Here is a 14,750-nt window from a genome sequence, read left to right as displayed (position 1 = left end):
ATCCCTCCAGCCCTTTGCTGGAACTGAATTCCAGGTTCACTCCCTGGCACCATATGTACTCAAGGGAATACTACTAGGAATAGCTGATGATCATTGAGCCTAGTGTAACCTCTGAGTTTTACCAGTGTGGTCCCTCTAAAAGATAATAGAAATTTTTGGGGCCGCAGAGATAGCATGGAGGTAAGGCGTTTGCCTTTCATGCAGAAGGACGGTGGTTCGAATCTTGGCATCCCATATGGTCCCCCGAGCCTGCCAGGAGCAATTTCTGAGTGTAGAGCCAGGAGCAATGCTGGGTGTGAAACACCCCTCCCCCCCCAAAAAAAAAGATAATAGAAATTTTTGAGTGAGAGTTGGTCCTAACTTCTAGTTTCCATTTTTGTTTGTTGTTTTGTTAGTTGATTTTTATTTAATGATTTTGGTTTTTGGGCCACACCTGGTGGAGCTTAAGGTTACTCCTGACTTTGAGCTCAGGAATCACTCCTGATGTAGGGTGTGGGGGGACCATATGGGATGATGGGGATTGAATCCGGGTCAGCCATGTGCAAGGCAAGTGCCCACAGTTCTATCCTGGTTCATTTTTGGTTTCAGGGCCACGCCCATCAGGCCTAGGTGCTAGAGATTAAATCTGGGCATCCCACATATATAGCAGATGCTCATCCCTTGAGAGATTTCTCTGACCCTTCTGTTTTTAAAAGCATGTTGTGGAGGCAAGTTGAGCTTAGGCTTTTCATGTAGGAGACTTGGATTTAGTTCCCAGCATCACCTGGTTCCCCCCAAGACCTAGGACCTTTGAGCATTGCTTTGGCCCAAAATTTAAAAAGTTAAAAATTAAAACATTGGAGGCGGGCCCGGGGAGATAGCACAGCGGTGTTTGCCTTGAAAGCAGCCGATCCAGGACCAAAGGTGGTTGGTTCGAATCCCGGTGTCCCATATGGTCCCCCGTGCCTGCCAGGAGCTATTTCTGAGCAGACAGCCTAGAGTAACCCCTGAGCACCGCCGGGTGTGGCCCAAAAACCAAAACCAAAACAAAACATTGGAGGCTAGTTTGTACTGTAGGTAGGGAATTGGGCCAGAGATAGAGTATAGCACATAGGGTGCTTACCTTGCATGTGACTGACCCATCACTGCATATGGTTCTTTGGAGCACCAGTACAGCCAGGTGTGGCCCCAAATCTCTAGAATTCCTCCAATTTTTTTTTTTTTTTGGGCCACACCCGGTGAAGCTCAGGGGTTACTCCTGGCTATGCGCTCAGAAGTCGCTCCTGGCTTGGGGGACCATATGGAACGCCAGGGGATCGAACCTCGGTCCGTCCAAGGCTAGCGCAGGGAAGGCAGGCACCTTACCTTTAGCGCCACCGCCCGGCCCTCCTCCAATTTTTTTTATAGATTTTTAATGTCTTTGAAACAACATCACGTGTATTACTAATCTTAGTAATATTTGTAGCTCAATATATAAACAACTTTGGTGATAATATTAAAGAACATGCTGCATACGTATGATATATATGTATATACACATATATGTTGATGTTGGTTTTGGGCCAACAGGCTCAAAAGCCTAGCAGATTCTCAGGGGTTATTCCTGGTTCTGCACTCAAGAATTACTGCTGATGGAGCTCAGGGGATCATATGGGTGGTGCTTGGGGGGATCTTATAGGGTTCTGGGGATAGAACCTGGATGGGTTGCATGCAAAGCAAAGGCCCTACTGTCTATTATCTCTTTAGCCCCTATGTTGCTTTTTGTTTTTGTTTTTGGGCCACACCCAGTGGATTACTCTGGTCACTGAGTTCAGATCATTCCTGGCAGTGCTGGGAGACCATATGGGATGCTAGGTATCAAACCCAGGTTGGCCATGTGCAAGATAAACGCCCTCCCTATCCACTGTACTATGGCTTCTGCCCTATGCTGCATATTTTGACTCAGCCTCTAAACAGCATTTTTTGGAGAGAAAAATAGGGATGACTAAAAGATGACTCAGATTAAAAGAAATACAAGGGCCAGAGAGATAGCCTCGGTAAGGTGTTTGCCTTGCAAGTGGCTGACCTTGAACCGATGTTGTTTCGAATCCTGGCATCCCATATGGTCCCTCATGCCTGCCAAGAGCGATTTCTGAGCATAGAGTCAGGAGTAACCCCTAAGCGTCACCTGGTATGACCCAAAAACCTAAAAGAAAGAAATACAAAATGTCTTTATCTTTTTAACCATGTACTTGTTTTCTTTTATAGGCTTTGAACTCACAATAGATCACCCACATACACATGTGGTAAAGTGTACTCAGTTAGTTCGAGGTAAGTAATTCCAATTTGAGTCCATTGTTTTAAAATCTTATTTTAAAATTTTTGTGGTTCTGGGCCACACCTCATTGTGCTCAGGCATCACTCCTGGTGGTGCTCAAAGGATTATATTTGATATTGTGGGAACAAACTGGGGTTGGAGGAGTGCCAGTCAAGCGCCTTACCAAGAAAAGTACCTCTTTCTTATTTATGGTCTGGTTGTTTTAAAATTACAGCTACGTATGATTTGCTATGGATAGATAACATATACAACATTAACAACTTTGAATAGAGTGATTCTGATTAGAGTGTTTTTTTTTTTTTTTTTTTGGTCTTGGGTCACACCCAGCAATGCTCAGGGGTTACTCTGGCTCTATGCTTAGAAATCGATCCTGGCAGGCTCGGGGGACCATATGGGATTGCTGGGACTCAAACCACCATCCTTCTGCATGCAAGGCAAACGCTTTACCTCCATGCTGTCTCTCCGGCCCCGAGATCCAGCTTCTTAAAGATGTTTGTTATAACTAGCAGTAAATTTTGAAAAGGCATCAAATCATAACAATATTAACCATTTAAAAATATTATGGGAGGGATTAGAGCTATAGTACAGCAGTTAGGGTGCTTTTCTTGCACAAAGTTGATCTGGGTTCCATCCCCAGCATCCCTTATGGTCTCCCAAGCACCACCACCAGCTGCAATTTCTGAGTGCAGAATCAGGAGTAACCTGGAGCATAGCTGGAAATGGCTCCAAAACAAAAATGAACAAACAAAATATTGTGGGAATTGGTAATTTTGATTCTAGGCTTGATTGTCTTAGGTCACCCAGAGAATCATCCAGAATAGCGATTCCCAAACTTATTTAGCCTACCAACTCTTTCTCAGAAAAAAAATAGTTCTGCCCTGGAAAGTAGAGTACCTTATATGTGATGGGGGAAAGGGGTGTAGTCTGCATAGTATCCACTTTGAGAAAGAATTTGAATTCTAAACAGTCCCTCCCTTGTGTTGTTGTTTTTCGTTTTGTTTTGTTTTGTTTGGGCCACACCTAACAGTGCTCAGGGGCTACTCCTGGCTCTGTGTTCAGAAATTACTCCTGTGGGTTTCCAGGGAACTAGACGGGATGCTGGGGATTGAACTCAGGTCTGCCCCTGCCTACTGTGCTATCCTCTGACTCCAGAAATATTTTTCATTGGCCGGCGAGATAGCATGGAGGTAAGGCATTTGCCTTCCATGCAGAAGGACGGTGGTTTGAATCCTGGCATCCCATATGGTCCCCTGTGCCTGCCATGGGCGATTTCTGAGCTCAGAGCCAGGAGAGCGCTGCCGGGTGTGACCCAAAAACCAAAACTGAAAAAAAAATTTTTTTTGATTAGCTAAATCTTATATATATATTCAAATAATTGTATGAAGCTTAGTTCCTCTGTAATATTTCAAGTTAATTCGAAGTCATTATGAGGGCTGGAGAGATAACATAGTAGGGTGTTTGCCTTGCACTCAGCTGATCTAGGATAGATGATAGTTTGAATCTCGGCATCCCATATGGTCCCCTGTGCCTGGCAGGGTGACTTCTGAGCACAGAGCCAGGAGTAACTCCTGAGCACCACTGAGTGTGACCAAAAACCCAAAAAAATTTTTTTATGAATTTTTTTATGAAAAATTATATATATATTGTATATATGTATATATAAAGAAATCTTCATAAATTTTTAGTGCTTTGTTATCATTTGGCATTATTGATTTGTTTTCCCCTTACTTTGTGCTCTATCTGTATTTTATCTGAAAATTCCCAGTTTTCCTGTGTTCTTTGTATTTTGAAAATATTAAAAATTTTATGGATAGAGTTAAATAGTTATATTTTAGTAAGGAAGATAGTTTATTACATTGGGGAATGAATAATAAGCTACTTATATAAAATGTTTTTAGCAAAAATTACTTTTCCCAATTAGATCAGTCTGATTTTGATCTTGCCTTCAGATTAACCCATCCTCAAGTTTAGTAATTCTCAGAATCAAAATCAATCTTGCATCAGAATCTCAGGGTTATTCATTAAAAATATTCCTCTCACCTCCAGTTAAAATGTGTCAGACTCTGCTTGAGAAATATGTTTGAGAATTTAATTTTGAAGTTACCCCTATTAGGTACTTAGTGAACAGAACTAGGTTTGGAAACAACATAATTGTTATAATTAAAAATTTGGTAGTCTCTTATTTGGTAGAATGTGAACAGAAAGTACTGAAAGACCATGGAGATATTAAGTGCTTAAAATTATTTGTTGAGAATTATGGAATGAATTATTTCCCTTCTAATTCCCCTTTCCTTATTTTCTCTCTCTTTTTTTTTCTAGCAAGTAAGGACTTAGCACAAACTTCATACTTCATGGCAACCAACAGGTTTATATCTTAATATTTTTCTTTTATTTGCAATAGAACTTGACTTGGGTTGGCTTTTTTTTTTTTTTTTTTTTTTTTTTTTTGAGGGTGTCTATTGGGAAGAAGTTAGGTAATTTAGATCTAAAAGGCCCAGATACGGATCTCTGATACTAAATGTTATGTTTCTTCTCATAAAGTGTTGACTTTTCTGCTTAGTTCTAATGTTTTGCCTTAAATTTCTATTGTGTCTTTTAAATGGCTTAGATGATATGATTATTTAGTGTTGATTGATAACATTAGATTTTTCAAGTAAAAAATAATTACTGTAAATATCCAATATTGACAGTGACTAAAAATTTAATTTGAAGGATCTTGCAGTTTATAATTTTAAAAAAACCTTTATTTCCCCCCCCACTCAATTCTGGACAGAATTGTTTTTTCTTTTTCCTTTTGAGAAAAATAGTAATATATAATTAGTATTACCATGTGGTATTATATAACTAGTATTAGTTGGTTCATTTTCATTTTAATATAGTTTTTTTTTTGTTTTGTTTTGGTTTGGTTTGGTTTGGTTTTGGGCCACACCGGTGACGCTCAGGGTTATTCCTGGCTATGTGCTCAGAAATCGCTCCTGGCTTGGGGACTATATGGGACACTGGAGGATCGAGCCTTGGTCTGTCCTAGGTTAATGAGTGCAAGGCAAATGCCCTACATCTTGTGCCACCACTCCGACCCTTCATTTTCATAAAAATAGTAACATATAACTAGTATTACCATGTAGTAATATATAACTAGTATTAGTTTGTTCATTTTCATTTTCAAACTATGCTTATTTATGGAAACCTAAGATACTCCTGATGATTCTCAAGGCTTATTTTATTTTTTTTTTTTTTTTTTTTTTTTTTTTTTTTTTTTTGGTTTTTGGGCCACACCCGTTTGACGCTCAGGGGTTACTCCTGGCTATGTGCTCAGAAATCGCCCCTGGCTTGGGGGAACCATATGGGACGCCGGGGGATCGAACCGCTGTCCGTTCCTTGGCTAGCGCTTGTAAGGCAGGCACCTTACCTCCAGCGCCACCGCCCGGCCCCTCAAGGCTTATTTTATAGTCAAATAGCAGAAAATTTTTAATGAGCCATTCAGCATATTCATACCTGGCATAAAAATTACTCACTGTTTTAAGATATGGCAAGAGAGGGGGCCAGAGAGATAGCACAGCGGCGTTTGCCTTGCAAGCAGCCGATCCAGGACTTAAGGTGGTTGGTTCGAATCCCGGCTTCCCATATGGTCCCCTGTGCCTGCCAGGAGCTATTTCTGAGCAGAAAGCCAGGAGTAACCCCTGAGCACTGCCGGGTATGGGCCAAAAACCAAAAGAAAAAAAAAAAAAAGGATATGGCAAGAGGGGCCAGAGAGATAGAATAGCAATAGAGTGTTTGCCTTGCATGCACCTGATTCAGGACGGTCGATTCCCGGCATGGTCCCCTAGCCTGCCAGGAGTGATTTCTGAGTGCAGAGCCAGGAGTAACCCGAGTGCCGCCAGATGTGACCCAAACAAACAAACAAACAAACAAAAAGAATATGGCAAGAGATTAGATGAATTTTAGGGTATTCCTTTAAATATTTAAGAATTACAAATATCAAAATATTACATTTTATCCTTATGTTTTGAGCTTCTCAGGAAGCTTTCTTGTTCAAAAAAAACTTGAGTCCTCAGTATTTTATTTTTCTTTTTATTTTGGTCCTTAATTTATGGATTGAATGTTGACTAGTCATAAGTTTAGAAATGAGGGCTGGCACAGTGGCGCTAGAGGTATGGTGTCTGCCTTGCCTGCGCTAGCCTCCGACAGACCGAGGTTCGATCCTCTGCATCTCATATAGTCCCCCAAGCCAGGAGCGATTTCTGAGCACACAGCCAGAAGTAACCCCTGAGCGTCACCAGTGTGGCCCCCCTCAAAATAAAAGTTTAGAAATGTTACCTGAGCAAATGAGTTAGTATATGGAATGCTGAATACTAAGTCAGAGCATAGTCTATTTCTTGTCCTTCTTGCTTTCCAATGATTTTTAAGTTTTTTGTTTTTGTTTTCAAATAATAGAGAGTTTTAACTTTGGGTTCAGAATTGAGAGCTCATGACACTCTCTTGTTTCCTCCCCTCTGATGTCAGCCTGCATTTGACCACATTTAGCCTGCAGTACACACCTCCTGTAGTGGCCTGTGTCTGCATTCATCTGGCTTGCAAGTGGTCCAATTGGGAGATCCCAGTCTCAACTGACGGGAAGCACTGGTGGGAGTATGTTGACGCCACTGTCACCCTGGAACTTTTAGATGGTAAGTTTTAGAGAAAGGGACCCTAAAAAGCACCTGTCTGGCCACAAGTTCCTGATGATTCAGATGAAAATAGTTATTTGAGGTTATTTTTATTTTTTTTTATCAGTTCTGCCTGATTTATTTTTTTAAATGTTCTCTTTCAATTGTAGAATTGACACATGAATTTCTACAGATTCTAGAGAAAACTCCCAACAGGCTCAAAAGAATTCGGAATTGGAGGGTAAGTGTTGTTGCTGGTTGTTTGGGAGACAGAAGAATTTCCTGTTTGCTGACACGCTCTCTCTCAGTGGCTTCCCACCGCAGGGAATGGGATGGTTGCTGCCTCTACCCCGGTACGTGCGTGCCGGGAGCCGGGCCTGTCTTGAGGACTTGTCCTCGCGCTTCTGCCGCCTGCCTGGGCCCTGTGCACTGGCTCTTGCGTGCATCCGGAGGCACACACCGTCCTGGCCGCGGTCGCCTCCTCCACTTTAAAGATGCGCGGGGGCGACCCGGTGACTGAGGCTTCCGTCTTTGTGCGGGCTCTGTGTCCCCGCCACTGCGTGTCAGGCACTCTTGCTCCCCGGGGGTGTGTGTGTGTGTGTGAGCGTTCTTCTGTCCGGTGCCCAGAGGTCTGGCCCCGAGTGGCGAGGCGGGTTTGAGGCTGAAACGGGCTCCTAACCTCTACTACCGCGGGATGTGGGAATAAAAAAAAATAAAAAAAAAAAACAACAACAAAAAACCAGAAAAAAAATTTTCTCTGCTTTTGAAAAAATTGCATTTGTCTTCGAGATTTCTTTTCCCATTCCTCCTATAGCTTTTGTTACTGTGTTCATAGTCATACTTCTGGTACTGGAGTTGTACACTTGATTTTTGGGATGGTGACAAGGGTTATATCGTAGTTACTTGTTGTGGCATAGTGCCAGGATCAAATTTGTAGCTTCATGTTATCAAGTCAAGGGGGCAGCCATACCCGGTAGCACTCGGGTTACTCCTAGCTCTATGCTCAGAAATCGCTCCTGGCAGGCTTGGAGGATCATATGGGATGCAGGGGATTGAACCCAGGTCCATCCCAGGTCAGCAGCATGCAAGGCAAATGCCCTACTGCTGCTCGCTGTGCTATCTCTCTGGACCAGCCATTATTTTCTTTCATTTTTTTTATTGAATTGGATTTTTACTTTATGTGTGGAATTTTCTTTTTTCTCTCTTATAATAATCATAGTATCAATTCAAAGCTTGGATACTGGCCTAGATACCTGTGGTTATAAGTGCTAGCAGGATTTGTTTTGTGCTACTCGTATGATGATAATTGGACATCTCATTTTTTTTTTTTCTTTTTGGATTTTGGGTCACACCCGGCAGCGCTCAGGGGTTGTTATTTTTGGCTTTATGCTCAGAAGTCGCCCTCAGCAGGCTCAGGGGATCATATGGGATGCCAGGATTTGAACCACCGTCTTGTATGCAAGGCAAACGCCTTACCACTGTGCTATCTCTCCGGCCCCATACATCTCATAAGATTATGTAGTAGATGCAAGTGTTCTTGGCTAACCTATATCCCTGGCCTGGTAGATGTCTTTCTGTGTCTCATTTTATGTCACCTAGTAAAAAGTCCTCCGGGTTCACCAATCTGTTGCATTTGGCAGGATTTTTGTTTTGGTTTTCAGGCCACACCTAGCGGCTCTGCTTTAGAAGATTATTCTAGCTTTTGGTGTTGGGAACCTATGTTAGGTTAGCTCTCTTTTTTTTTTAAATTTTTTTTTTTATTTTTTATTTTTTTGGTTTTGGGGTCACATCAAGCAGCGCCCAGGAGTTACACCTTGTTCTGCACTCAGAAATCGCTTCCAGGGCCCAGAGAGATAGCACAGCGGCGTTTTGCCTTGCAAGCAGCCAATCCAGGACCTAAGGTGGTTGGTTCGAATCCCGGTGTCCCATATGGTCCCCCGTGCCTGCCAGGAGCTATTTCTGAGCAGATAGCCAGGAGTAACCCCAAAAAAACAAAAAAAAAAAAAGAGAAATCGCTTCTGGCACAGTTGGGGGGGGGGTGCCAGGATTCAAACCGGTGTCTGTCCTGTGTTGGCCACATGCGAGGCAAACGTCTTACCACTGTAATATTGCTTCAGCCCCAGATTAGCTCTTTAAGCTAAGGTTTATTTTTCATTTTTTTGGGTCTCCCTCAGCAGTGTTCAGGGCTTATTCCTGGCTCTGTTAAATTATTCCTAGCATGGCTCAGGGGAGCTTATGTGGTTCTGAGGCTCTAACCTGGGTCAGCTGCATGCAAAGCAAGTACCCAATCTGTTGTACTATTACTCTGGCCTTGAGCTGAATGATTTTCAAATTAGAGTTAAATGGTAGTAAGTTCATATCATGATCATCATTACTATTCATTCTCCTTTCATTTTAGAAGATTATATCCATTGAATAATGATTATATTACCTCTCTTGCCCCAAGGTCATCATTATACCCTTGTCTTTAAGATGTTGGTTCTTCTTGGGGCCAGAGATATAGTACATCAGCGGGTAGGGGGTTCTCATTGTACGTTGCCAATCTGGGTTCAATCCCTGGCATCCCATCTCATCTTCAGAAACCGCCAGGAGTAATCCTGAGTGCAGAGCCAGGAGTAATCCCTTAGCACCACTAGATGTGGCCCAAAAATAAAACAAGGAATCAGGCTTGAATCCCAAGCCCCAGGGATTTTGGCTCAGTGTGGTATGCCTTGCATATTTGAGGTCCTGGGATGTATCCTTTGCTGTAAATTAAACATTAAAGCGAATAAAGCTTCTTTGCTATGTTTATCTATTTTAGTTTGGAATCTTCAGGGTTTGTTCTTTTTTGGGGGGTTGGATTTTTGGGTCACACCCAGCATCGCTCAGGGGTTTCTTCTGGCTTTATGCTCAAAAATTGCTCCTGGCAGGCTCGGGGGACCATATGGGACATCAGGATTCGGTAAACTCTTTACCTCCATGCTATCTCTCTGGTCCCAAATCTTCAGGTTTCTTTTTGTTTTTTTTTTTTGTTTGTTTTTTTTGGGTCACACCCAGCGGTGCTCAGGGGTTACTCCTGGCTGTCTGCTCAGAAATAGCTCCTGGCAGGCACAGGGGACCATGTGGGACACCAGGATTCGAACCAATCACCTTTGGTCCTGGATCGGCTGCTTGCGAGGCAAACACCGCTGTGCTATCTCTCCGGGCCCCCAAATCTTCAGTTTTAATAGAAGATCCTATCTGTAACATTTTATTTTTGCTAACTCTTTACTGATTTGTATGATTTTTTCTTTTTCTTGACTAAATTACTGAGTAGAAGTAGTAAAAGTGTGTCTTACTTTGTCTTGACTTAGAGGAAACCTTTTTTTTTTTTTTCTTTTTTTTCTTTTTTTGGTTTTTAGTACATAGCCAGTGGCAATACTCAGAGGTTAACTTCTGGGTCTGTGCTTAGAAATCACTCCTGGCAGGCTTAGAGGACCATATGGATGCTAGGGATCAAACTCGGGTTGACAACATGCAAGGAAAACCCCCTACCCACTGTACTACCTCTCCCCAAGAAGAACCAACATCTTAAAGACAGTATAATACTCAGCCTCAGAAACCAATACCAATAACCAAGAGGGTTTTTTACATATCAAAAGAATTGGTGGGGGGCTTTTGGCTGGAACTGATGCTGAGTCTTTGGTATTCGGTATTGTCCACCGAATAAAGCTGATATTTCCACAAGGAAAAAAAAAAGAATTGGTGGGAGAGAGGAAGATGGGGTAATTGCTGGGTGTCATCTTTTTTTTTTTTTTTTTTTTTGGTTTTTGGGCCACACCCGGCGGTGCTCAGAAATAGCTCCTGGCAGGCACGGGGGACCATATGGGACACCAGGATTCGAACCAACCACCTTTGGTCCTGGATCAGCTGCTTGCAAGCCGCTGTGCTATCTCTCCGGGCCCATCTTTTTTTTTTAAATAATATCTTTATTTAAGCATCATGATTACAAATATATCTTAGTTGGGTTTCAGTCATAAAAAGAACACCCCTCTTCACCAGTGCAACATTTTCACCACCAATGCCCTCCATCTCCCTTCTTCCCCACTCCCTGCCTGTATTCAAGACAAGCATTCTACTCTCACTCATTAACATTGTCATGCTAGTTGTTAGTATAGTTATTTCTCTAAGTGCACTCACCACTCTTTGTGGTGAGCTTCATATTGTGAGCTGGTCATTCCATCCCTTATCTCTAGTGTCTCTGGGCATTATTATTCTTGCTGGGGATGACATACTTTTTTTGTTTGTTTTATTTTATTTTTGGGGTCATGCCTGGCAGTGCTCAGGGGTTTCTCCTGGCTCTATGTTCAGAAATCTCTCCTGACAGGTTCGGGGGACCATATGGGATGCTGGGATTCTAACCACTGTCCTTCTGCATGCAAGGCAAATGCCCTACCTCCATGCTGTCTCTCTGGCATTTCTTCTTTTTTTTTTTTTCTGTTTTGTTTTGTTTTTTGGCATTTTTCTTAAAGCCCATAGATGAGTGAGACTAGTATATGTCTGTCTCTCTCCCTCTGACTTATTTCACTCAGCGTAATAGTTTCCATGTCCATTGATGCATAGGAAAATTTCATGAATTATCTCTTCTGATGGCTACATAAATAATCCATTGTGTATATGTACCACAGTTTCTTTAGCCATTCATCTGTTGAAGGGCATCTTGGTTGTTTCCAGATTCTGGCTATTGTAAATAGCGCTGCAATGAATATAGGTGTGAGGAAGGCATGTTTGTGTTGTGTTTTTGTGTTCCTAGGGTATATCCCTCAGAGAGAGATAGCTGGGTGTCATCTTAACAAGTGTAAGATTTATGGATTGTCCACACATGAGCAGTCCTTATTAGGGGTTCCAGTTTTTTGCACATGTGCTTTGGGGGGTTGTACGCCTATAGTGATTAGACTTTTAAGTTGCAATTCTTGCTGGGGATGACATACTTTTTTTTTTTTTTTTTAAATAAAAACAGGTTTTATTTAGAAAATCTGAGGAAAGGGAATAAGAGGGAGAGAAACATGATCAGGAAAATGTGGGCTTTTCCTAATGTGGAATACACATCCTACCTAGCATTAAAGTATTAAATATCTTTTGTTTTGGTTTTGTTTGGGTTTTGGGCCACATCTGGCAGTGCTTAGGGGTTACTACTGGTTCTGCACTTAGGAATTACTCTTAGCAGGCTTGGGGGATCATCTGGAATGCTAAGAATCAAACCCAGGCACCCTACCCACTTTACTATCTCTCTGGCCCAAAAGTACACAACTTAAAGAGGGGAAATGTGGCGATTACTCAAGAATGGGGATGCTTGGGACCGGAGAGATAGCATGAAGGTGAGGCATTTGCCTTTCATGCAGAAGGTCGGTGGTTTGAATTCCGGCATCCCATATGGTCCCCCAAGCCTGCCAGGAGCGATTTCTGAGCGTAAAGCCAGGAGTAACTGCTGAACACTGCCAGGTGTGTCCCCCAAAAAAAGAATGGGGGATGCTCACCTAGTGATTAAATTTTAGGAATAGGGGAGATTTCCAGAAGTTCTCAGTGGGTCTGTCGCCATATCCACTAATTCTCAGCCAACTGAACCAAACAGTTCAGTGCTAGGGCCTGAAAATGTATTTCTGCTCAGACCCTGTAGTTCTGGGGACCACCTGAGCCACTTAACTGCTTCAGGGCCTCCAGAATGATGTTTCATGGGAACTGTGTGGTATCAGAGATACAAAAAGGTTAGGAGGCCTGAGCTATAGCACAGCGGTAGGGCATTTGCCTTGTACGTGGCCTACCCAGGACAGACCTGGGTTTGATACCCGGCATCCCATAAATTCCCCAGAGCCTGCCGGGAGCGATTTCTGAACACAGAGCTAGGAGTTATCCCTGAGTGCCGCTAGTATGGCCCAAAAAACAAACCCAAATCCAAAACAAACCAGAAAACCACAGTTAGGCAAATGTAAAAGTATATCCATGTTCCCCATGTACAATTTCCCTAGTTTCAAATTGGTTTGAGTTTTGGGATATAAGTGGCTTATAAGCAAATTACATAGTTGAGATCATAATAGTTTTATCTATCCTGATTTTATTAAGATTTTAATTGGAGGGGTCAGAGCAGTTTTGCAAGCGGTAAGGTGTCTGCTTTACCTGTGCTAGCTTAGAACGGACCGAGGTTCAATCCCCCAGCATCCCATATGGTCCTCCAAGCCAGGCGTGATTTCTGAGCACATAGCCAGGCGTAACCCCTGAACGTCACTGGGTGTGGCCGGAAAAAAACAAATTATGGTATATATTCACAACAGAACACTACTTGGCTATAAGAAAAAAAGATTTTAATTGGAGAATTTTATTCGTCTACATTCTAATAAATGAGAAGCTGGAGTTTATATTGTTATGCTAATTTTTCTTTATATTTTATAGCATTTTACTTTTCACCTCTTGTGTTATTTATAAACAGTATTAAATATCATTAAATAATATGAATAAAAATCATTAACTAATTATTAATAATATTTAAATTATATAAATAATTTTGGCTTTTAATCTATATATGGGTATATATTTGGGGGGTAGTGAAGCTTCAATGATTCTTTTCTGATTTGGCTCAATGGATGAGCACTTGCCTTCTTATGTTGAGGTACTAAATTCAATCCCACACTACTGTGAGAAGAAAAATTCTCATTTCTCAGCAGGATTTATAGAGTACATCAGGTAGGCCTCTTAAATGGCATGCAGCTGACCCGTGTTTGATTCCCAGCATCCCATATGGTCCCCCATCCCCTTAAGGAGTAATGCTGAGCACAGAGCCAGTAGAAATTCTGAGCATTGCTGGGTGTAGCCTCCAAAGAAAACAAAATTCTTCTTCTTTTTTTTTTTTAAGAATATTATATGGTCTCTCCATTCTCTTTGGGACCATACCTGATGGTTCTAAGGGGACCTGGGATTAAATTTGAACCTGTATGCAAAATCATATACTTCAACTTACTGAAGTATCTCCTCAGCACCTCTTTAGCTATTGTGTGTGTTGTGTATATGTCTTTTATTTTTCTTAAATCCCACAGATGAGTGAGACTATTCTATGCTTATCTCTCTCCCTCTAACTTATTTCACTCAACATAATAGTCTCCTAATCCATCCATGTATAAGCAAATTTTGTGACTTCGTTTTTTTTTTCTAACAGCAGCATAGTATTCCATTGTTTAGATGTACCACAGTTTCTTTAGCTACTCATCTATTGTTGGGTATCTGGGTTGTTTCTAGACCCACTATTGTAAATAGTGCTCTGTGAACATAGGAGTGCAGAGGGCATCATTGTGTTTTAGTGTTCCTAGGGTATATCCCTAGAAGTTGGTATAGCTGGATCATATGGGAGCTCAATGTCTAGTTGTTGTTTTTTTTAAAATATGGAACGCTTCACGAATTTGCATGTCATACTTGCGCAGGGGTCATGCTAATCTTCTCTGTATCGTTCCAATTTTAGTATATGTGCTGCTGAAGTGAGCACATCTAGTTTTTTAAGGAATATCCATATTGTTTTCCAAAAAAGGCTGGACTAAACAACATTCCCACCAGCAATGAATGAGAGTTCCTTTCTCCCCACAGTCACACCAGCAGTTAATTGTTATTGTTCCTTGTGATGTGTGCCAGTCTCTGTGGCAGGAGATGGTATCTCATTGTTGTTTTGATTTGCATCTCCCTGATGATTAAAAGTTAAAAGGCTAGCATGATCAGATTCCATGTTAGAGTAGCCTTCTATTTATAGAATTTCCCAAACTAATATCATAGCAAATAATCTTGTAATTTTTACAAATGAGTATATGTTA

The 14,750-nt window shown here is 41.7% G+C and overlaps 2 protein-coding genes and 1 non-coding gene across 3 annotated transcripts in view; 1 reads left to right on the top strand and 2 right to left on the bottom strand.

Annotated features, from left to right (window-relative positions):
• The window catches only part of TEX49 (testis expressed 49), a 104,264-nt gene that overhangs the window by 61,204 nt on the left and 28,310 nt on the right, over positions 1 to 14,750 (bottom strand). The window lies entirely within an intron of this gene.
• The window catches only part of CCNT1 (cyclin T1), a 32,132-nt gene that overhangs the window by 15,826 nt on the left and 1,556 nt on the right, over positions 1 to 14,750 (top strand). The window contains exons 5-8 of the mRNA XM_049783381.1: positions 2,227 to 2,289; positions 4,616 to 4,661; positions 6,800 to 6,963; positions 7,113 to 7,183. Of these exons, the coding sequence (XP_049639338.1) occupies positions 2,227 to 2,289; positions 4,616 to 4,661; positions 6,800 to 6,963; positions 7,113 to 7,183 (344 nt within the window). The remainder of the gene's footprint in view (positions 1 to 2,226; positions 2,290 to 4,615; positions 4,662 to 6,799; positions 6,964 to 7,112; positions 7,184 to 14,750) is intronic.
• LOC126023486 (U6 spliceosomal RNA) lies at positions 14,325 to 14,431 on the bottom strand. The gene has a single exon (XR_007500604.1). It is a non-coding gene; the product is annotated as a U6 spliceosomal RNA (small nuclear RNA).

Source organism: Suncus etruscus, chromosome 11 (genome assembly GCF_024139225.1).
Source record: "Suncus etruscus isolate mSunEtr1 chromosome 11, mSunEtr1.pri.cur, whole genome shotgun sequence".
Lineage (NCBI taxonomy): Eukaryota > Metazoa > Chordata > Mammalia > Eulipotyphla > Soricidae > Suncus > Suncus etruscus.
The sequence above is the reverse complement of the archived record's forward strand: the minus strand, read 5'-3'. Positions and strand labels throughout refer to the sequence as shown.